The sequence below is a fragment of the Carassius gibelio genome, chromosome B16 (genome assembly GCF_023724105.1).
Source record: "Carassius gibelio isolate Cgi1373 ecotype wild population from Czech Republic chromosome B16, carGib1.2-hapl.c, whole genome shotgun sequence".
In the NCBI taxonomy this organism is placed as follows: domain Eukaryota; kingdom Metazoa; phylum Chordata; class Actinopteri; order Cypriniformes; family Cyprinidae; genus Carassius; species Carassius gibelio.
Genome location: NC_068411.1, coordinates 18,222,015 through 18,244,068, shown reverse-complemented (window position 1 = coordinate 18,244,068; position 22,054 = coordinate 18,222,015). Strand labels below are relative to the sequence as shown.

General features: G+C 36.2%; 2 protein-coding genes across 2 annotated transcripts in view; one reads left to right on the top strand and one right to left on the bottom strand.

Moving 5' to 3' along the window:
* Nucleotides 1-15,471, bottom strand: part of LOC127975059 (protein Jumonji) — a 42,951-nt gene extending 27,480 nt beyond the window's left edge. The window contains exons 1-2 of the mRNA XM_052578820.1: nt 14,873-15,471; nt 1,317-1,440 (exon numbers count right to left, since the gene is read on the bottom strand). Coding sequence (XP_052434780.1) covers nt 1,317-1,440; nt 14,873-14,917 — 169 coding nt within the window. The 5' untranslated portion in view covers nt 14,918-15,471. The remainder of the gene's footprint in view (nt 1-1,316; nt 1,441-14,872) is intronic.
* zgc:136493 (uncharacterized protein LOC692276 homolog) lies at nt 14,138-21,885 on the top strand. Its single transcript, XM_052578819.1, has 3 exons — nt 14,138-14,621; nt 20,100-20,278; nt 21,615-21,885. The coding sequence occupies exons 1-3, from the start codon at nt 14,464-14,466 to the stop codon at nt 21,713-21,715; spliced, it is 438 nt and encodes a 145-aa protein (XP_052434779.1). The 5' UTR covers nt 14,138-14,463; the 3' UTR covers nt 21,716-21,885.
* Nucleotides 21,886-22,054: the final 169 nt, after the last annotated feature.

Here is a 22,054-nt window from a genome sequence, read left to right as displayed (position 1 = left end):
CATTGGAAATAAATTCTCAAGTGAAGTGAACTTCAGCAGAACCCTGTAAATCAGAATGAAGTTACTAACAGCACAGGCTAATGCGCCACACATTGCAATTGTTAGAATTCTGCCTGATGCCTTTTAATTACAGAGAATGTGAAAGAATCTCCGAATGCAATGAAAGCAATGCAGTGCTTATGATTATGAAGCAATTCCTAAGGAATCTTTAAGTGTTAGTTTCTGAATGCACAATAAAGCGGAGAGCTCGTGACGTGTTCTGTTCATGCCCTTGACATTCTCTGAGATGATGCACTGCACCATCCACAGGCAGGTCACCGAGTCTACCCCATTAAAGTGCAGTGATTTGAGAGCAGTGAGAGTGCTTCACAGCCCCGGCACATGAAACCCATACAGAGAGGGCATTATTTACTTTGCTCACACATTTTCAATGCAATCATGGCAGATCAATAATACTCCTAATGGACCACTGAGATGCTGAGGAAATAAAGAAAAGTCCCACAGTGCCATGCGCCTCACTGAGTGTCACAGCTCCCTCATGATCTCAGCGTCTGAGCTAAAATAATTCATCAAATACCAATGCACCTTCAAAATACCAAATCAAACTGCACATTTCAGAGATTTTTAGTAGACAGAAGGATGATCGTTGAATAATTGTCTTTAAATACAACATTTTTTAAGTATACCTGAAGTATTCTTGCAATAGTTCCTCCACTTTATCACAATCAAATATACTTCAGTTTATCTTTAGACAGACTTCAGCACTCCTTCCACACAATTAAAGCACATTAAGTACAAAATTAGTTGTTCTGATTTAGCAGTTTAGTATACTAAAAGTACAACTGCAGCATATTTTTATTAAGTACATAAATATATAAATGTAGTTGTAGTTTACCAGGCATGAAATAAATGTATGTAAAATACACCTTTGTATATTTACTTTTTACCAGGGGAACAGAATATACATTTATAAATATGACCAAGGTGAAGCCTTGGCTTATCAAAATGAATTAGCTAATACGCTTGGATGTGCTAGAAAGATTACCCGGCAATGTCAATATGAAGTTAATTAATATTCATGAGCTCAGTCTCAGTGCCATGTAGTGACATCTTAAAACTCATTCTAGCGTCGGTTTTAAGTTATGATATTGTCAGCAAATCATTCTCTAAAAGTGGTTCAGAACAGCAGCTGAATGCAGCAGCGTCAGATGTTGAGGGTCACAAGAGTGAGATCTTTGCTGCAGCTGTTCTAAAGGTCAGTATCCTTCTGTAGACAAGATCGCAGAAGAACTGCTCTAGAAAGGATGTATACTCACCATTAACTATTCCAGTGCCATTCTCCACTTTGCTCTTCTGAGCAGTCTTAAACTCTTTAAGTGAGAGGTAGAGCACCCGGCGGACCACTCTCTCCTCTGACCACGGGATCCCATCGTTATCATCCTGCAGAAGGAAAAAAGCTTATTTTAGTGCTCTAAAAATGAAACAGATGTGACCTAATGTCATCTCACAAGAACAATGTGCTCTCTAAACAAACCGTTTTGGGTTAATTAGTCAAACAACAGTCAAATAGTGGACAAGAAAAAAAAATTAAACTCTTGTATTGTGAGACCACAGCTATACCGACAGAAGACTGTGCTATAAATAGTGTAGCTGGCTGCAGTTTCTCCATTCCAGCACGAGTCAGAAAGCCTTTTATTACTGAAGGCTCCAAAAGCAATCACAACAAATGCTCTCAGTGTTAGTATAACATTTGTTCCCCACAGATTACCTAATGTGCTGTAGTAAGACATCTTTCAAACTAGGTAGCTGAATGTCCATGCTTTTCACATTACTCTTAAAGCCTCAAAACAACTCTTTCATTCAGTAACATGATCTCTTACATACTGTTAAATCTCTTTAGTGTAACAGTCAGTTGATTTAGCCCATCACAATAAATCACCAGAAATGGGGGTAACAACCAAGCTTGGTCTCAATCATGTCCTCTAGTGTTGCACTCTCACTAAATTGTCCACCAACAGGCTAGTTACAAGGGAAATGATACAATACATAGCTGTCACTAGGGTAAACTATATTACTACCTCATTTACCCTTAAATGTAACATATTAGTACCTTAAGTGTACATATTATTTACTTTTAGCTTTTGTGCTTTAGGGTATCCAGTGGCAGCTTTGTACCTTTTTTCTGCGATTGTAAAATGGTTCAGGAGGTTGCACTTAACCCTCTTCTTGAGATATGAAGTGTTATATTTTTAAAAGTATGAAAGAAAGAAGAAGGGGAGGGTGATAAAACGTCGGACCCAATTAACCAGTAAATTAGAAATCTGCCAATCAGTAGAGATTTAAGGACTATTCTCTTTATCGCGGCTACACGCTCAAGTGACATTGCTGTGCTACATCTTCGACACGAAAACGTATTATTTGCACATATTTTATCAAGCACTGCAGTTTAAAAAAACGAGTGATTTTAAGCCATTGAAATTTAATCCACAGTGAAAGAGAACTCATTTTACTATATGTGCCTGCTGTCTAAGATACTGTTTCTGAGCACTGTCAGAGAGGTGCATGCACGTGAAGACCGCTCATACTGTAGATTGCAGGAGAACAAAATGGAGTTATTTTTGCTGCATGCATTTTTGGCCTTGAACGGTTAAATATACACACTTGTATGTGTCAAAATGCCTGTCTTTGCAAGTATAATCATAAAGACAGTAATTTAGGTCTAAAGTGAAAGCAAACAACTTAGAAAGATAACACATGTAACAGTATTTTGGATCCAGGCAGCTCTTAAAGTGATAGCAGTGCAAAATTCCCGCTGTCTGTCATTCATGTTAAATCAACCAACAAAAGATATCATCTCTTACTGCTCTTCAAAAGTGTTTTAAACTTTTGATTATACAATGTAGCATTTATTATTTATTTGTTCTACCATAGTTTTTTTGTCCTTGTTTCATATTTAATCACTGACTGTTTACTTGTGTTCAGTGAACTTTTTTTATATTTAGGCTAGTATTAGTTTTTGTGATATTGACACTATTAGTACATGGTAGAAATACAAAATTCCTATGGAATCAGAGATTCTGATATTATAAAAACCTTATTTAAAGCAAAATAACCATACTGTGATTTAAATTGTTACTGCAAAATAAAACTACTCATATCATGATATTAAGATTTTGTCTTATCACCCACTCCTAACAGACAGACAGATAGATAGATAGATAGATAGATAGATAGATAGATAGATAGATAGACAGACATAAATATGCAAGCATACAAACAATTTATCTATATTTCTTACATTAAATATAGTTCATGAAGGGTAAGGTGAACACTTAGAAATCGTGTAATTTTATCCAGTAGCATCACATTTCAAGAAGAAAAAAAGTGTAACCCTGTGAACTGCTCACATTCACCCAATTTCCTTCATTGAAGTGAAGTGAGCCAGCCCTCTGGAAGCAGTTCTATAGCATGAGAGGCCAGAGGCCAAACGCAGAGGAATGTCATATGATTGTCACTGCATTTGGCACTGTCATGAAGCCAGATTTGATATTTTACATATGTGATTTATAGTTATCACTACAAATGTACCTAATGCAAACTGATCCAGAGAGCAAGAATCACAATCGTGCTGCCCTCCCCCCAGTGACAGCAATGTGAAATACTTGAGCTGATTAGGACGATGTGAAGTGTTTGACCCCAGCTCAGGGCCTCCCCGTGGCACACGAAGAAAGTGGCACTCTCTGGGGAACTTCTAGTCACCATGGAGACGCTCTTCCACAGGTCTACTGTGGCGGCCATGAGAAAGTCCCTGTCAGGGTGAACTCAAAACGATATGACATTTCACGAGCGAGAGCCAAGCTGTATTATTTATGAGATTATGCAAGTAGGGTCCCACAAAAAGAGCCACTATCAGTAGAATGGTAGACAGAAATGCTTATCTTATAATATGAACCCCACAAAACCCCATCAACTGAAACCACTTTAAACTAATGGTTTTAAACACTGCACAAAAAATAAACTACTAAGAAACAATAAAAACACTAATATAATAATATTTTTAATCTAAAACATCAGACAGGTAGTTATGGAGGAACAACTGTTTATATATAAAGTTAGGCAGATATATATTTAGACCCAGGCCCAAATTTGATTTCTTTTAGCTGTTGACCAAACCATATTTAGGTCACAGTTATAGAATGAATATGGGCTTAACGTGCACACTCTGGGCTTTAATTTGGGATTCAGTTCATAACAATTGGAGGAAAGGTTAAGAAATTACAGCTCTGTAATATGTATCTCCCCACTTTTTCAAGCGACCATAAGTAACTGGACAATTGACTCACCAGTTGTTTCATAGACAAACGTGGGCTATTCCTTAATTATTTAATTTCTTCATAAACTCAGCAGGTGAAAGGTCTGGAGTTGATTCTACAGTAAGTGTGCCATTTGCATTTGGAAGCTGAACCCTCATAATGCTGTCAAATGAGCTCTCCATGCAGGTGAAACACACAATTGTTAGACTTCAAAAACAAAACAAATCCAACAGAGAGATAGCAGGAACATTAGAAGAGGCCAAATCAACAGTTTGGTCCATTCTGAGAAATGAAGAATGAGCTCAGCAACATAAAATGGCCTGGACGTCCATGGAGGACAACAGTGGTGGATGATCAGAGGATCCTCTCCATGATAAAGAAAAACCCTTTCACAGCGTCCAGCCAAAGAAGAACACTCTCCAGGAGGTAGACATGTCACTGTCAAAACCTCTTTCACATAAAATTCCAGAAAATACACATAATGTGTCCTGTGATTAGTCACCGCCAGTGATTTTCTGGAATACGTGTGTGTTGATTTGGCCTCTGCTAATGTTCCTGCTATCTCTCTGATGGATTTGATTTGGTTTTGAAGTCTAACGTTTGTCTGATTCATGTGGTCAAAAGACCACATGAATCAGACAAACGTTAGACTTCAAAACAGCTTCCAAATGCAAATGATACATTTAGAATCAACTCCAGGCCTTTTACCTGCGGAGTTGATTGAAATAATTAAGGAATAGCCCATAGCCTAAAGTCTCAAATCCAAAGGGATATTCCTTATAAAAGTTAAGAGTCAACCACTCCTACCTAAAATGGCTCAGTCTAACATGCCCCCAACATATTACGTCACTATGTGGGAAGATTTGCATAACGCCGCCCAAATGTTCTTGCAAAGAAAGAAGGCGTAACTTTTAATCTCACTGTTTCCCCCGCCATGTTGAGACGCTGTGTGTTTTGTTGTGAAAGCGAAACTGCTTTGTTTGGTCTTCCAAAAAAGGCTACAACAAGAACTCAGTGGTTAAGTTGTATTAAGAACACTGTTCCAGAACAGTTTAACCCAAATATTCAGATTTTATGGAGGATGAGTCCTGAACCAGTAGCCTACAATGCATCTCTGGCAAAACGGCTGTTTCTATAAAGTGGGGCAGTTCATACTTTGTAAAGACAGTCTGGCGCTTCTGACTCACAGCCTGTAAGTACATTTTTTATATAGAAATAATTTGTCATGGATGATTGAAACGCAATTTTGAGCAGTGTAGAACAGCAATTGTTGTTTGTCGTTTCACCGATCACAAATGCAGACATGGTTTTATGTTTACGCAGTGTGATATGCAATGAAATGCAATGCTTAAAAATACAGTATAAGTCATTATAATCAGAAATTATGTCCCCACTGGATGCAACAAATGCCTTGTTTGTAATGGTTTTTTTTTTTGTTTTTGTCTTGCCGTGGTGGGAGACTGCTTTACAGTATGCTAAGGGGTGTAACATTTCCGTCACATGCTTGAGGCATTTGACCAATCACAATGCACTGGATAGCTGGCCAATAAGCTTATAGCTTGCTTTTTTAGAACGATGAGCTTTGTAAAAATCTATGTGTTTCAGAAAGGCGGGGCATAAATGAGCAACAATAATGTCCATTAAATGGAAATAATGTGTTTTTTAATATTAAAACGCATAAACACACTGCATTACACCAAATACATAAAATAATGTTCTTTTTAGCAATTTCATATGACCCCTTTAAGATCAACCTGTACCAGAATGATGGGAAGAAAACAAGATTTGGAGAAGGTTTGGAACAGCTCATGATCAAAAGCACTGAACATCATCTGTGAAACATGGTGGAGCGGTGAGATGGGATGAGCATGCATGGCTTCCAGTGGCACTGGGTGAATGGTGTTTAGTGATGACGTGACAGAGGACAAACGTAGCCAGAAGAATTCTGAACTGTGGAGGACTATACAGGCTGCCAAGAGATTCAGTCAAATTGAGCAAAGCTGAATGAGCGGCGCTTCATAGTACAAATGGACGATGACCCAAAACACACAGCAAAAGCAACCCAAAAGTTTTCGTAGGTAAAAAACTGGATTATTCTCTGCAGTGGTCAAATCAATCTCCTGATCTCAACTCGACTGAGCATGCATTTCACTTGCTGAAGATAAAGTTAAAGGCAGAAAGACCCACAAACAAACAACAACTGATGTCAGCTGAAGTAAAGGCCTGGCAAAGCATCACAAAGGAATTAACCCAGTCTCTGGTAATATCCATGAGCTCCAGGCTTAAGACAGTCATTGCCTGAAAAGGATACTCAACAAAATATTAAAAAAAATTAAGTTGAAAATGTTTTGACACGTCTTCAAACAGAGAGAGCTGATATTGACAGAGACAAGTGACAATTATTATAATGTGTTTATGTGAAGATTGCTTTAAGTAGGCTAAACCTAATGTAAAATACATTTAAATTATTTAAACATAATTAAAACATTTTGTAATGTTCTGTTAACAGTCTAGGCCTATTAAATGATACAAATGATACCACAAGTTTTACAATAATGTTGAATGGCTACAATTATTAATTTAATCTTGAAAAATATATTTCGCAGAGGCATCAGTATCAGTGTTGAAATTGGTGATATTTGCCTTCTTTCATGTTATTTCATGAAAAATGGCATTAAACTAATATTTAAAATATACAGTTTTTACAGTGATTCTACATTCAATGTGAACATATATTTATGATTAAAATAGTAATTAATTAGTTAAATGTTTTAATCAATTGAAAACACTTATATACAACCACATTACTGTTTCTCAAATAAGTATCTTATGTTCACAAATGTATTAGGTCAAAAATACAGTAAGAACAGCAGTATTGTAAAATATCATTAACATTTTTATAATAAGATGACATTTTTTTGAAACAGAAATCTTTAGTAATAAGGGAAAAGCCTTTACTGACACTTTTTATCAGTTCAGTGTATCCTTGCTAAATAAACCTGTATTTATTTATTTCACAAAAAAATAAGTAAATAAATAAAAATGTTGAATTATACCATATAAAATACACAATATATGAATATATAAATATGTCAATGCTCTAATATGGCTTTAAACTGTGGTTTTCTCCTTCAATCAGAAGACAGATAAAGGGGTCTATATCCCAGGAGATTTAAAGCACAAAGCCTGTGCATTACTGGAGGACAGAAGCACTCTGGATTTATGGCCAAATTCACTGATTTTATGCCAGCACAAAGTCTGCTGCCAATTCCAAATGCAATCTGCTTGCTTGATGCTTGAAAATTGACAGTTAAGTGAATGGTTCTAGGATATCCTGGTCTATTATTTGAGCAAGAGAGCCTGACACACCTCATAAAAGAAAAGCAACAATGTAACTCCTCTTTTATCACTAAACATGCTCGTTAATCCCAATAAAATACTCCATGCACTCATGTGCAGTAGAACTTTCCATGTAAGGCAAGATCTCATATAAATTCAGCAATCACAGACAGCACATGAGCCCAGTATCTCCTATAAATCAATTAAACACTCATGTTGCTCATTTAACTGTCATAATCAGTTCCTCTGTGATAACGGCCTCATATGCATCTTCCTTTTAACCACATCGGTTTGCTATTTGTGCATGTAGCTCCGAGCAGCTCTTACAATTACACCAGCATCTCTCACCACATGTCTCTTGACCATGCGCTGGTTTTTATTACGCTGCCAGCAACCCTGTCAATTATTGATAAAGGTGGCATTGTGTCTGAAGTCATAAGGATAAGTCTTTCACCATAAGCACAATGCAGATCTTTCATAGTGGCATATATCGGTTGAATTAGAGGACTACATTTTATATGTTTACATTGGGAGTCTATAATCCAAAGATCAAGTAAGGCACCGGAACAGCAACAAAGAGCAAAAACCAAACAACAGAGGACAAAGTCAGAGCAATAATGGCAGAATAATAGACTGCAGACTGAAGCTTGTTTAATTTAGTGTGTGGGTTTGATTTGCATACAGATAACTTGTCAAATGGCTTTTATTAAACATGATGGCTTTATTGAGTAAATTGCTCCCTTATGGATTTCAGCAGCTTCAATCCAAAAGCAACTTGCCTTATAAATAGGAAATGTATTGGGAAAGCTTTAATCTTTACCTGAAGTTTTGCATAGACGCTGATTGAGACAGAGCTCGCCAATGTTAGTTGGGTCTGCGAGCGCTGCTTCACACAGATCAAATTTAAACAGGGCAGCAGGAGCAGACGGGCTGTGGGCCAGCCTGCCAACATATCAAATCTGACCTTGCTACCCATCTGTCTAAGACCAGTCACACACACACACACACGCAGCTGACTTACTACTAATGTTAACAAAAGCAAGCTGGCATGAAAGAAAAAACGGATCTACTATTTACCCAGGGCCAACAACCTGATGTTAAAAGCAGCCTATCAGCAATGTACAAGCAGTCAATCGATCGTGAATGATCACTGGCATAAGCTTATCAAATAAGCCATTCAACATCCTTCAGTGTCACACATCCATTGCATTCATGAAGTAAAAAAAACTCTGTATAACATGAAATATTTCTAAAAAGCAACATGGAACTGGAAATGTATTGACAGAGACTGTAAACAGGGATGCATGACATATCTGCCCTATAGCGGTTATCGAAGAATATCTATCATTTTTCCATTGTCTAGCACTAACCTGAAGGTATGATAATAGCTTATTGCAGTGGTTTAAAACCCTTTAGATTAAAAAGTGCAATTTCCTTTTTGTATTTTTTTTTTACTACACCAGAAAGATTTTTTCCCATATGTTGCTGGCACATTTTATAAAGAAACTGAGTTAACCATGAAATTCTGAAGTAGAATGACTGAAATAGTGCTAGCAAACTCCAATTTTTTACAACTTTGAAAAGCAATTTTTACAGTGAAGTATAGATTAATAATATCAGCCATTTCTCGGGAATTGGAACTGATAAAGGGTTGAACTCGAAAATGTTTTGCAATTGCCAATTTCTTTGCCCTTTTACACTTTTTTTTTCAATTATTGGACACAACATGAAAATTATTCTCAATGCATTTTCATCAGACAGAATTTCAATATGGGTGCAGAAGAACTACATTTCAGGAAAATCTACTAGAATAACGTGCGCAGATTGACAAATAAAAAAAAAAAAAAAAACTTTCCTCAGAACAGTGCATTTGCATCTCTTTGCTTTTTTAAAGCACATCCAGTCCTGATGGAAAATAATGAACAACACATTATAAATTATCCCCAATAACACAGCTGCTGATCTTCATGCTTGCATTGCAAATGAATGTTTTGGTATTCCCAGGTTCAGCAGCGCTGTGGCACACAATCCTCACTGACTATAAACACAAAGGACTCGATGCTCAGGGGAGTTCCCACAAGCCTGTTTGTAGCGCTGCATCCTATAGGTTTGCTTATCAAGGACACTTTGTTTCCAGTGACAGCACTCTCTACACATTCACCTTACTGTGAAGACAGATTGCTGCAGACGGAGCCAGGGAAGCACAGACCCACCCAACGACAATCCCTTTTTCTGCCATGACAACAGGAGAATGCCAGTGGCAAACCTGGCTGCTTTACCATATGAACCCTTCTCCCTCTATTTCCATACACATGAGCAGCATTAAACAATATACTTGTGGTTGGATGAATTAAAACTAATTTAAAAACTCAGTGATCTAGTAAAATGCATGAAGTAGTATGAGGTATATAGAGACAAGTCACAAGTCTTTCTTTCATTCGAGATTCACACATACAATTTTTACTTTTAAGCTAAAAATGCTTCAAACAAACAGAATCCCTTTACCTTTAAGGGTATTGGTATTTGAAGTACATTGAAACACATACTGGAAGCCGGAATACACTAAATGCAGCAATATTTGCTTGTCTAAATTTGACAGAAGTCTTTAAATACATCAAATTGCTATTTATGCCATCTAAGGGTATTATCTCTACAACAAATTAAAAAGCCATTAAATCACTAGACCAAAGCCAGGTCTCTTGATAAAAAACATCACAGCAATAACTACCCAATTTAGCAAGGCCATTCTGATACAATATGTCTCCTTGGAGTTTGGGATGACTGCATCAAGTAGTGCACAGCTGGACACGTCTGAGACGGAGGGATGAAGCAGCCATTACAAGCTGCCTGCAGATTTTACATCATCCTTTGTTTTATTTGAAGAGTTGTAACACAGGAACAAAATTCAATTAGTCAGATAAAATGCAGTAGTACCCCGAAATCCCAAAAGTGCATACAGTAGTAGATTGCACACACAATATTAATCATTTTACTTTGCTTATTTGTCAACTCATTACAGACAAATATTATCCAGTGTTTTAACTGTGGACATTACAAAGATTCATGCGTTACAAAATTAATTTAATAATATCATATTATTCATTTAGATCCTTTTAGATTCATTTAACCATTCTGTTATATACTTATGTGGTGCTCAGGAAATGTTTCTTATTATTATCAATATTGAAAACAGTGATACTTTTTTAAGCTTCTTTGATAAACAGAAAGTTGAAAAGAATATAATTGGAATATAATTTTAATTAGGGGTGCTCCGATCACGATCGGCCGATCGTTAATGCGCATCTAGTCAGTAAAGCCAGTTCTCTAATCAGCGGTTAATTCCATCAGGTGCGTGATTTCACATAGAGCAGCGGTTACTACACAGAGCCGTTGTTAATAGAGAAGATGCGCCAATAAACACTGAAAATGAAGTGGATTTGCGCATCTTCTCCATTAACAATGGCTCTGTGTAGTAACAGCTGCTCTATGTGAAATCACGCACCTGATGGAATTAACCGCTGATTAAATAACCGGCTTTACTGACGAGATACGCATAACGATCGGCCGATCGTGATCGGAGCACCCCTAATTTTAATGCACTCAAATTTATTAAAAAAATCACTCTTAAGTTAAAGAATGAGATCAATATGATGAACTAATGGCATCCCACACCACGTCAGTTCTGTTGCTACTGTGTTATAGCACAAAAATACCTTTTTTAAACAATTAATTTTACAGTGCCAGCGTCTCATATAAGCATGTTACTATAATTAATATAATAACAGTCAGCTCTACAAAATAATTACACAGCAAGTGCATGTAGTCCATTAGTATTATTCATTACTTATGTAAATACACAGTAAAATGAACACTGTAATATAAAGTGTGACCAAGTATTTCCTCGGGCCCTATATTTCAAACCACATTAGTAATCATATCATACAAACGCAGACCAAAATCTTGAACTGCACTGAAACATATTAACCAATCCAGTGAATAAAGTGAAAACAGATTGTGACGAAATTAAAGGTTCATTATGTCTCTGTCAGTTACAGAGATGAGGACCAAACCAAAAGTTTAAAAACGATAATGAAATAGATTAGCATCACCATTATTTTGGATTGAACCCACAGTTTTTGAGTTAACAGCCTGACTTCTTATCGTTTAAGCCACCCCACTAAACCAGTTAGTCAAGATTCGCAGTAACAGTCTACATATTCCACATTAAAAAAAAAAAAAAAAAGTTTAAAGCAAACCGTTTGAATGAATTATAGTATTTCTAGTGTTTGTAAATGTAGCCCTGCCTAAACTGGGTCAGTGTAGCATGGGCTTTACTTCTCTGTTACTGTGAGAAGCAAACTGATGCCAAGGATGAGTCTAAAGGAGCTAAACATATATCGGATATCTCTGACTGCTGAGGCCAAAGAAAATGTGTGGGACACAAGAGCTTCCAGTTTAGATGGCCATCTCTGGCATGTGAGGCAGGCCTGTGCTCACTGTAAACACAGAGCGATATATATCTGCCAATTTCTGCTCTGATGTTGTCACATTAAATAGATTTGTTTTCACATACGATGCTCAGGAGAAAGCGTGAAACGCGATTTCTTACAGCCTTCTTCATTTCTGCAGCTTGTTCATTTACACTACACTTCAATAATGTTACAATAATCCTCAGTAATAATGTGTGCTGTAACCCCACCTAATCCTGAATGACATTGTGTAATATTCCTAAACAGAAAGAATGAGATCAAACGGCATAATGGGAACTGCAACAGAGGAGTTTCTGTGTAAATACAGACCGGTTTACAATGGAAAGTGACATATCAACTTTGCTGCTGAATCATACAATCCTAATCAGAAATCTCTTGATCCCTTTGTTGATTTAATAACCAACCATATCCGGTTTGGCAAGAAAGAAGAAGGAATGTAAAACATTCTCAGTCTCAATATGCACAATCTGCTATTTATTTTCATAGCCATGCGTTTTCAAAGACAGTAGAGGTTTGTTCATAAAATTACCTTCACACTGAACTCTGACTTGTTTCAGCATGAGGCGTTATAAGTGTGTTTTTGCAAGTGCATCACATATCTAAACATCTAAGTGACAGCTGTATTCGATCCACAGGATTGCAAAGAATTACAGCGAATACCAGCTAAAGCCATAAGCAGAGAGCGCCATACAAAGCAGCCATCATCTTTAAACTGATCATTCCCAGCCTCATACAACCATACTCAATGTTCAGAGCTTGTACTTCCAGCCGTGTAGCAATTAAACATCAGAGAGTCAATGTAAACATAGACATCACACAGCAACTGAATGAAATGGTAACCCTCAAAGAATGACAGTTCATACATTTAGATATTTTGCTGTTATACAATTTCTTTCTTTCTTTATTGCTGGAATCTGCTTTTAAATCTAGAATTGTATGTCAGCATTTTGTCCTGGTCTTTCGCTCAAAAGATTATATTCAAAGGGATGTAGATTAGTAATTCTCCACCAGGGGTCTGGGGCCCACTAGGGGGCAGTAGCAAACTTCCAAGGGGACCTCAAGGTGACTTCAAGTCCACATGAAATCAAATTTGACTTTATTTACTTTACAAGCGCACACTGCTAGTCTTGATGCGAACAATTAATCAGGGCGAGTTAATCCGCTGAAAAAAATCATTTGTCTTGGTAATCTTTAATCAAAACCTGAACATTTACTTCCTCTCTGGAATGGCATTTGTTCGCTGATGACGTCATTTTGACGGCTTGCACAGAATATCCTTAAACACGCCCCTCCAACAGTTAGACTGCTATGAGTGAGAGACAAAGAGGAGGAGCACAAAAATAAAACCCCGCCCTCTATTCAATATTCCATTTCAGCTGGAAATATGTCACTACACTGAAATAAAGTCGGTAGCAACTTCGGTTTACGGAGATTTTTTTTAATATTTACAATAACGCAAAACTGCTGTTTTACTTTATAAAAACAGGTTTTCCAGAACTGTTCCCATGTATCTTGAAAAACCTGGATATATGAGTTATTCTCATTTTAAGTGTCATTTCAATACCTGAAAAAAATAATATAAATGAATAAAATGTCATAAGCATTATATAAAGAATACACCATAGAGGAGGTCCTTCAGATATTGCTGTGGACAAAAGAGGCCTTGGAAGCAAAAGATTGACAACTGCTGCTATAGATGCAAGTTTAAGTAATAGGTCTTCAAAGTCTAAACCATTTCTCTTTTATATTTAAAAACACAAAATTAAACTATAACAAATTGTAATAGTTAGAAATAAATATGACACATACACAGATGAAAAGGTAATACATATAGACCTTAGCCTTGGCACCTATCTAAAAGTCTGTGTTTTATTTATATCATAATATCGTTATACCCATTTATTTATAGTAAAAATGTTCAAATGTATTTTATTTCAACCTTTAGCTTTGGTTTGGATGCCAATGATCAGAATTACTTAATAGATATAGGGTTGATGGACCAAACAAGAGAAATGACCCTAATACCTCACTTGGAGATGAGTTTGATCATTCGTGACTCGATTACTTAATTGGACTACAACAAACACATCTGATTATGTGACAGCAGGAGGGCTAGGAGGCACAGTTTTAGCATTTATCTTACATATATAATAAAGAGGTCAGTCTGCTTACAGTATCTAACCAGTAGGAGGTCAGAGACAGGCTGTAAACCACCTCAGCCTTAACCACAATACAAGCATCTGCCCACAATTTGACAAGCTAAGTTCTCGTGACATTGAAAAAACACCCTACACACAAACACACACACACACACTCACAGAATGACGACCGCAAACACACACACTGACAAACAAACTGACCACGCTATAGTGTCGCGAGACGGTCGTCTACATCGACTGGAGCTACTCTATGACAAAGCTGACAGTGGAAATCAACATAGTAACATGTCACAGACACCGGAAATGCGAAACGTAACAAGGTACACTTCAAAAGACCAATGCATTATTTGGGTCAACAGAAAGATACGGATCGCCACCCTGTCCTTAAGCTCTAATTCAAATAGAAGATGGTTCATGGACTGGTCGTTTATAACATCTGACCTAATTCTGTCACAAACCTGATGATAACTTAAAACGGGGGACAACAGCGACGTGATTAATGCAAATTAAGAGGCAGATGCCACTGAATTCGATGGTCACGCAATGGATTAAACGTCAAATTTGCACTTACAAATTTCTTTTGAATGATATTTCTCTTCGGCCTTTCCCTATTCATTTTGCCTTCCAGATTGGATTCATTAAAGGTCAGACGGCCACATAAATTCTGATTATAAAAAAAAAAAAAAACAAAAAAAAAAAATCTTTCCGTTGTTTGTAGCACGTGATTATTTAAATCCCTGGAAGCAAAATGTCGAGGTAGGCTGAGAATGTTGTATCCCGGTCGATCAGCGTAGCCTGTCTTCTTTTCACAGCTCAATACACCAAAGAGGTAAAAGAATCCAAATCCGAAGATCCATGGCGATTAGAAAGCGTCTGTGTAAAAAAACAACAACGGCAACATATCCACCGAAATGAGCTGGAGGAGCCAATCTTCTTCCATTTGAAAGCTAAACAGCGTATTGTCAGGGCTCCCCGCACCACATTCTTGCAGTCAAAATAAAAGCCAGCTTCTGGCTGCCATTCGCGAAGGTTGTAATGTATCGATTATTGTTACATTATGCGGGTGCAAAACAGTCAAACGCACCAATTTGAAAAATCTAGAGTTGGGTTTTGGCTGCCGCTGTGCTCCCTCATATTGTGTGAACTCAATGGCACCGATGTTACTGCGACCTAGTGGCGTCTTTCATAGGAGACTCCGTCCTATCATTCACCATCAGCACGTTTCGCGGCACATTTAAAAAGCCTGCCACGAAGGATTGCACGAATCTATGCTTGTAACATTATTTCAGCCATCTGAATTATAAATCTTATCACGAAGTATTTTTGACTGAGCTGCAAATATTAATTAGCAACAAGTAAGAAGGTGCAGAGGAACAAAGACGCGTGAAAGGGACTAAATAATAATAGTTATTTAGCCCACAAGTGCAATGTGTATACAAAATAAATACTTTATGTATATATATGTTATTTATATTGTCATGAAGATTGGGTGATTGACATTTTCATGAATGACATTAGAACATTCATTGTCACCAGTTTGCAAACAATGAAAAATAAAATCACTTCCATGCTTCTTGATCTAAGAGTCAAAATCGAAATTGTCTTATAAGACTCAGTTTGGTGTTACAAATTATTTCTAACTGATGGGATCAGTGTGAATTATGAACAGAAACATACAATTCACATGCAAACCTATAATGCATTTAGGGCCATAGGTTTCTAGAACTAGCAACTGTTATCATTTTATTTAAAGCAACGTATAGGTATCCCCTATATGTTGCTTTAAATAAAATGATAACAGTTGGTAATGGTAAATGATAATGTTGGTGAAATCAAGGAGTCTTTAAGGATTATAGCAAACCCCTCTCTGTGATAATCCAGGGATTATTTCTAAAAATAAAAACCCTGATCAGCAATCCCAGTATATGGGGATAAAACTGATGGGGTATTTTTCCCCATTACAGTGTGCAATGTGTCATTGATTTGAATTAGACAACAGGGTTGCTGCAAATAAAAAGTCGTGCATCATATACAGTTCTATAACAAAAAATTGTTTACATTTACATTGATTCATTTAGATAGTAGCAAAAGCAATTTACAAATGAGGACAATCACAAGCAATTTATCATAAAAAGCCAACAATTCGCAACAGAAAATAGAGAAAGGAGAAATTATATATTAGAATTAGAGAATTCAAATATTTATTTATTTATTGGATGGTTGGGCGACTGTGTCATCTCCATAATGTTTATAACAATGTAAAGGGTGCTCAAGAGTTCACGTTTCAGATGTATATTGTTGTTTCCATATCCTTTCCTTTGGTTCTTGAATTCTTTTTTATTTATTTTTTTAAGTTGGCAAAAATTGCAAGATAGGATATTCCTGTGATGGCGCAGCTAAAGATCTGCTGAAGTTTGTCTACCAGAAATGTTATCATTCAGCCTGAGCCTGAGGGCAGATAGGCCTGTTTAATTGGAACAGCATTAAAAATAACCTCAAGAAGTATCAGGGGCATATCACAGCACAAGTGCCCATTTCATTACGCCAGAGATCTTGGCAAGAGTTGTAAATGCCAAAGACAGGAAAAGCAAACTGAAAGAAGTTGGTAATGGTTTTGGGATACAAATAATCAAACCACTGTAGAACCACTAGGAAAAAAAAAAGTTTTCAAGATGTATGTTATTTTTCAAAAATGTCATACATTCTGACTTTTAAGTGAGAATATACAGTCACTACATTTAGGATACATTAGAATTCATGAGGTTATGGCTGAATGCTGTGTTTTTTTTTTTTTTTTTTTTTTTGTCTATTGAGTTTTAAAAAGAGGAACATTGTAGTACTCTAAGATTTGTTAAATAACACAAGCCTGTTAAAGTCTGCAAAACAAGAACTTGTCTGGTATTTTCTCCCATTTTTTAAAAATGGTTTAAAGTAGACTATGAATGCTGTAATTCACCACTTATAATGGGCCACCCTGCTGGCAAGAGAATAAATTCATCACTTTAAAACATGCCTGTCCCTGGGGCAGAAGCAGAGATGTAGGCTAATTGTGGAGCACTAGACTTTGAAGAGGAGTGCTCAGCAGAACAGAGAAGATTTTTGGTTGATTGCCAAACCAAGCAAACTCTCAAGGAAGTAGTTTTCATACAAAGACAGGACACTGTTCAGATTGGTAGAGATTAATCTGCTTCAGATCCACAGTATGCATTGTTTACTGTAAGAGTTGGTAAGATGTTTAAAGAATGTATTTATTAGTGCTGGGCAACGGATATTTTTTTCTCCACGATTAATTGCATGATTATCTCCGATAAATTGGAATTATTCGGATTGATATGCACAAAACTAATATTGCATTCAAAAGTAGTGTATTGTGCTTTTCTTCATTTAAAAGTACTGCTATATGAACAAAAGTGCAATAACAATTGGTTTGCAAACACTTAAAAATAAGGTGATTTTTACAGCAGTTTTCCTTTTACATAGTAGCAGTTAAAATACTTCTTGTAAATCTTAACTTAGTTAAAAATTAATGTAACTACACTAAATATAAAACAAGCTATTTAGCGATAGACGTGTCATATATTGTGAGAGGGATGTGTGTCACCGCGTCCCATACAACTAAAAATAATAAACTACAAAGTTGCACAAACAATGCACTCCACTGTGCTGAGCAAGCGCTCCTCTGCTGTGTTCACGTGCTATCGGAAACTTTCTGTTTCCAACTTATGGAGTCGTGATTACGAGCTCGTTGCATTCTTTTCTGTTAAAAATAACAGTGGACAGTGGTTTGTGAATGCTGATGCTTAGCCTAAATAATTTGTTTAGGAGCATCCCCTGCTGTGACCCATGATTTGACTGTATTTGTATTCAAAGCCAGTGAGCAACTGACTTTCATAATAATAAAAAATAATCAATTAATGTGTTAACGCGATAATAACAAGGTATTATGACTATAGTTTATTTGGATTATTTATCTGCCATTATCAATAACTAATAGGTTGACCCTATACAATGTGTGTTTGTGTGGTAAATAACCACTCAGATATGGTTGTTTTGAACCATTATTGTGGCATACCTTCAACTGTAGCAGATGGACTTGGGGTGTTCAGCATGAATCCATCGGGCACCATTGTATTAGAGTAGCCAATGCTGAAATATGCAGAAAATGAACAAATTATGACTCACTTTGTTCATTAAAACAATACATCATAGCTCAGAAAAGAATTTAGTGTCCTTGACAGTGGAAATGAAAACATGTACCTTGCTACATGTACTCCACTTCAGTATATTTAATACATTTTTTTAATTTTTTCTGATGCTGAATCTCTACATGTGAATTTCAAGCAGATGGAGGCTCTGCTGCAGCCATTAATAGCCATTTACTAACAGTTCTGGAATTAATGCGATGTCCCTCCGAACTGTCAAAGCCTCCAACATTTTATTTATGGCCTTAAAATATTATTATAATTTTAGGCAAATTTACTCTTTACATGATTGGTTCATCACCACGGTTTAATTGTTATAGTGTGTTTTTTTTTAAATATAAATATATGATATGATTTTATATTTTAAAAGATTATAGATTCATTTTTATCATTAATCTACTATAAAACATAGGCTACAAAATTAACTACTGTAAGCTAAACCAAAATAATAAAGTTGTCAAAGCAAAGCATACAAGTGCTTTATTATAAAGTGCTAGTGAAAAAAAGTCAAATCTGGAATTGAGTACAAGTGAAAACACGAACAACGTCCATCACACAGCTAGGCCTACATTGACTCAATCTTGTGATAGAAATGGTCAACTAATACAATTCACGAGCTTCTAACGCCCCCTTCTGATCATTGAGTAACCAGCAACTGTCAAACTTTCCGATGCTGAAACGTGACAACAGACGATTTGTAAACAGTTTAAGCAGGCTTCTGGTTTTTTTTTTGTTTTGTTTTTTAGGAATCGAACGTGAATCTGTTGGATTGAAATATTCACACTGTCACTAAACATCTTCTTACCAGCTTGAATAATACATAAAGTTTTCTGTATTTATTTATTTTCTACAAGAAGTAGTTAGACATTGCTTTAAAATATTAAAAAGTCACTGATATACACTACTGGTCAAAAGTTCAAGGTCAGTCTGTTTCTTTTTTCTTTTCTTTTTTACTTGCTTTTATTTAAAGTTGAATTAAAATGACCAATAGTGAGAGTAAGATGTTACAAAAGACATTCTGTGAAATGTTGTGTATTTTGTAAAATCTTTTGTTAAATCTTGCAAAAACCTTTCCACAAAACAAAATGAAGCAGCACAACTGCTTTCAAAATTCATGAAAATGAGAAATGTTCATCAGATCCTCATATTTAAATTATTTCTAAAGAATCACGTGAAACTGAAGACAGGAGAATTGGCTGCAGAAAATTCAGCTATACAGGAATAAATTACAAAAAAAAAAAACATATTTTAAGTTGAAGTAATATTTTTTAATATTGCTGGAGTTTTTTTTTTTTTTTTTTCAAATAAATGCAGCCTTGGGGTGCTTAAGAAACTTTCAGAAACATTAATAAAAACATCTTGCCCACCCCAATGTGAAAGATAGTGTATGAACATATATTGTCAATATTGCAATTATTCCTTTTAAAATGTAGTGTAAAATTACAATGGTGCTTTTCAGCTAGGTTACATACTGAGTCTGTGATTGGAATAATATTTAATTATACAAGGCCTTATGGGTTGTGTTCAGGATATTTTAACATGAGATTGGCTAACTGTAAAACTTTAATTTAATTTCACAACATTTTATATGTTCAGGCCTGAGATTGAAGAGAGAGCAGCTGGGGCCACATATTGTGCAAGCATGAAGGAGCTGTTACAGAGGTCAGACTTGGTCATGGTGCTGGTCAATCTGTCCCCTCAGACGCACAAACTGATTACTGCCAAACAGTTTGCCATGATGAAACCCAATAGCACCTTTATCAACATTAGCAGAGGTAATGTAATAGGCTGGAAAAAAACCAATCCAATTAAACAGAAGCAGCCCTGTTTGAGAATTACTTTCCTTGTCGTAGGCTTGGTAGTGGACCAAGATGCTTTAGTGGATGCTCTCAAGAAGAAAATTATACGAGCTGCTGCTTTAGATGTCATGTTTCCCGAACCACTTCCGTGGTTTGTTTTGCTCTGCATGTTTTTGTTAAACAAACTTGCTTAAATCACTATAAGGAGGATAGTCAAATTGCTATGAAGGTATTTTTGGTGCAAAATAACTGAGTGTCTGTGACAGTGGAATTTGTAGTTGTAGAGAATAGCCACACATGTGTACCAGTAAATTTGAAGTCACAGACAAATGTTGCTAACTTTTTTCTTTCCTTTTCCACAAACACCACACAATAGCTACACCATCTTGAATCCTTCACTGCAGGTGCACAAATCCTATTCTACGAAATCACAAATCAACTGGTATGCTCGCATGTTTTGCTACTGTTGCTGCAGTGAATATGGTGCAAAACACATTCACACACCTGCATAAAAAAATGTGAAGTAACATTTTGTACATATGCAAATCAGTATGTGAATTCTTGCAATGAGATTTGCACACTTGTATAGAATAGCAGTGTCACATGCTCTCCCTTTTTCACCACATATCTGTGTGACATGGTGCAAAAGTGATTTGTGGTGCAAAACGGAGAGCGTGTTAAACTTGTCATTTGTAAGTGAAAAACAGCTTTGAGACTCGTAGCAGCAGATTCATGCCATTGTCATTATGCACTTGTGTTTGTGCTAGAAAAAGCATCCAAGGGGAAAAAAAGTATATATATATATGTAAAAAAAACATTCTACAAGTGTGCACATCTCATTGCAAGAATTCAAATACTGATTTGCGGATGTACAAAATGTGTCCGTGACTTTACATTTTTTATGCAGGTGTGTGTGAATGTGTTTTGCACTTATACAGTCTATGGTTTTGCGCCATATTCACCGCAGCATTAGTAGCAAAACGTGAGCTTACCAGTTTCTTGATTTGTGATTCGTAGAATAAGATTTGTGCAGCTGCTGTGAAGGATTCGAAAAGGTGTAACTATTATGTTTGTGGAAGAGGAAAAAGAATCTATAAGTTTGCAACTTTTATCTGTGACTTCAAATTTACTGGTACACATGTGTGGCTATTCTCTACAACTACAAATTCCTCTGTCACAGACGCTTAGTTGTTTTGCATCAGAAATACCTTCATAAATTGCAAACCTAAATGTTTTTTGTTGTTGTTGTTATAAATGATATGCTTCTTGTTTATATACATATCCCCTGCTGTCCTTCCCAAATGTCATGTAGGAACCCACACCGTGGAGACCTCACAGATCACAGTGGAGTGGATGACCAATGCCTTGGCCGCTGTAACTGGAGGCCAGCTTCCTGATGAAGTCAAGGCATAGAGCCAGAACACAGAGCCATCTGTTCCTCTTTTGTTTTTAACCAGCAAAACATAGAAATACTAATAGATTTAGTAATCTTTTTCATTTGTTTTGTGGTTTGTGCATATGAGTCATTTTTTAAATGCTTTGTGTATGTTAATTCAGTAGCCTAAAGGATATTAAAGGATGTGTTTGTTAGATTTGAACAGCACAGTATAAAATGTTTTTTTTTTTTGTCTCTCAGATTTCTGACCATTAAAAAATATCATGATGCTGATAAAGAATTAATAAAAAATAAACTTGACAATACAGTTATGCGTGGGTGTCTTTTCATACTTTATACAGCACACATTCTATATT

Bases quoted from the DNA above. Each gene is read 5' to 3' on its own strand.
- zgc:136493 (XM_052578819.1), top strand. From the start codon at position 14,464: ATGACGACCGCAAACACACACACTGACAAACAAACTGACCACGCTATA. The intron at 14,622-20,099 runs GTACACTTCAAA...TTATATGTTCAG, and splicing joins GAAATGCGAAACGTAACAAG to GCCTGAGATTGAAGAGAGAG. The intron at 20,279-21,614 runs GTAATGTAATAG...AATGTCATGTAG, and splicing joins CTTTATCAACATTAGCAGAG to GAACCCACACCGTGGAGACC.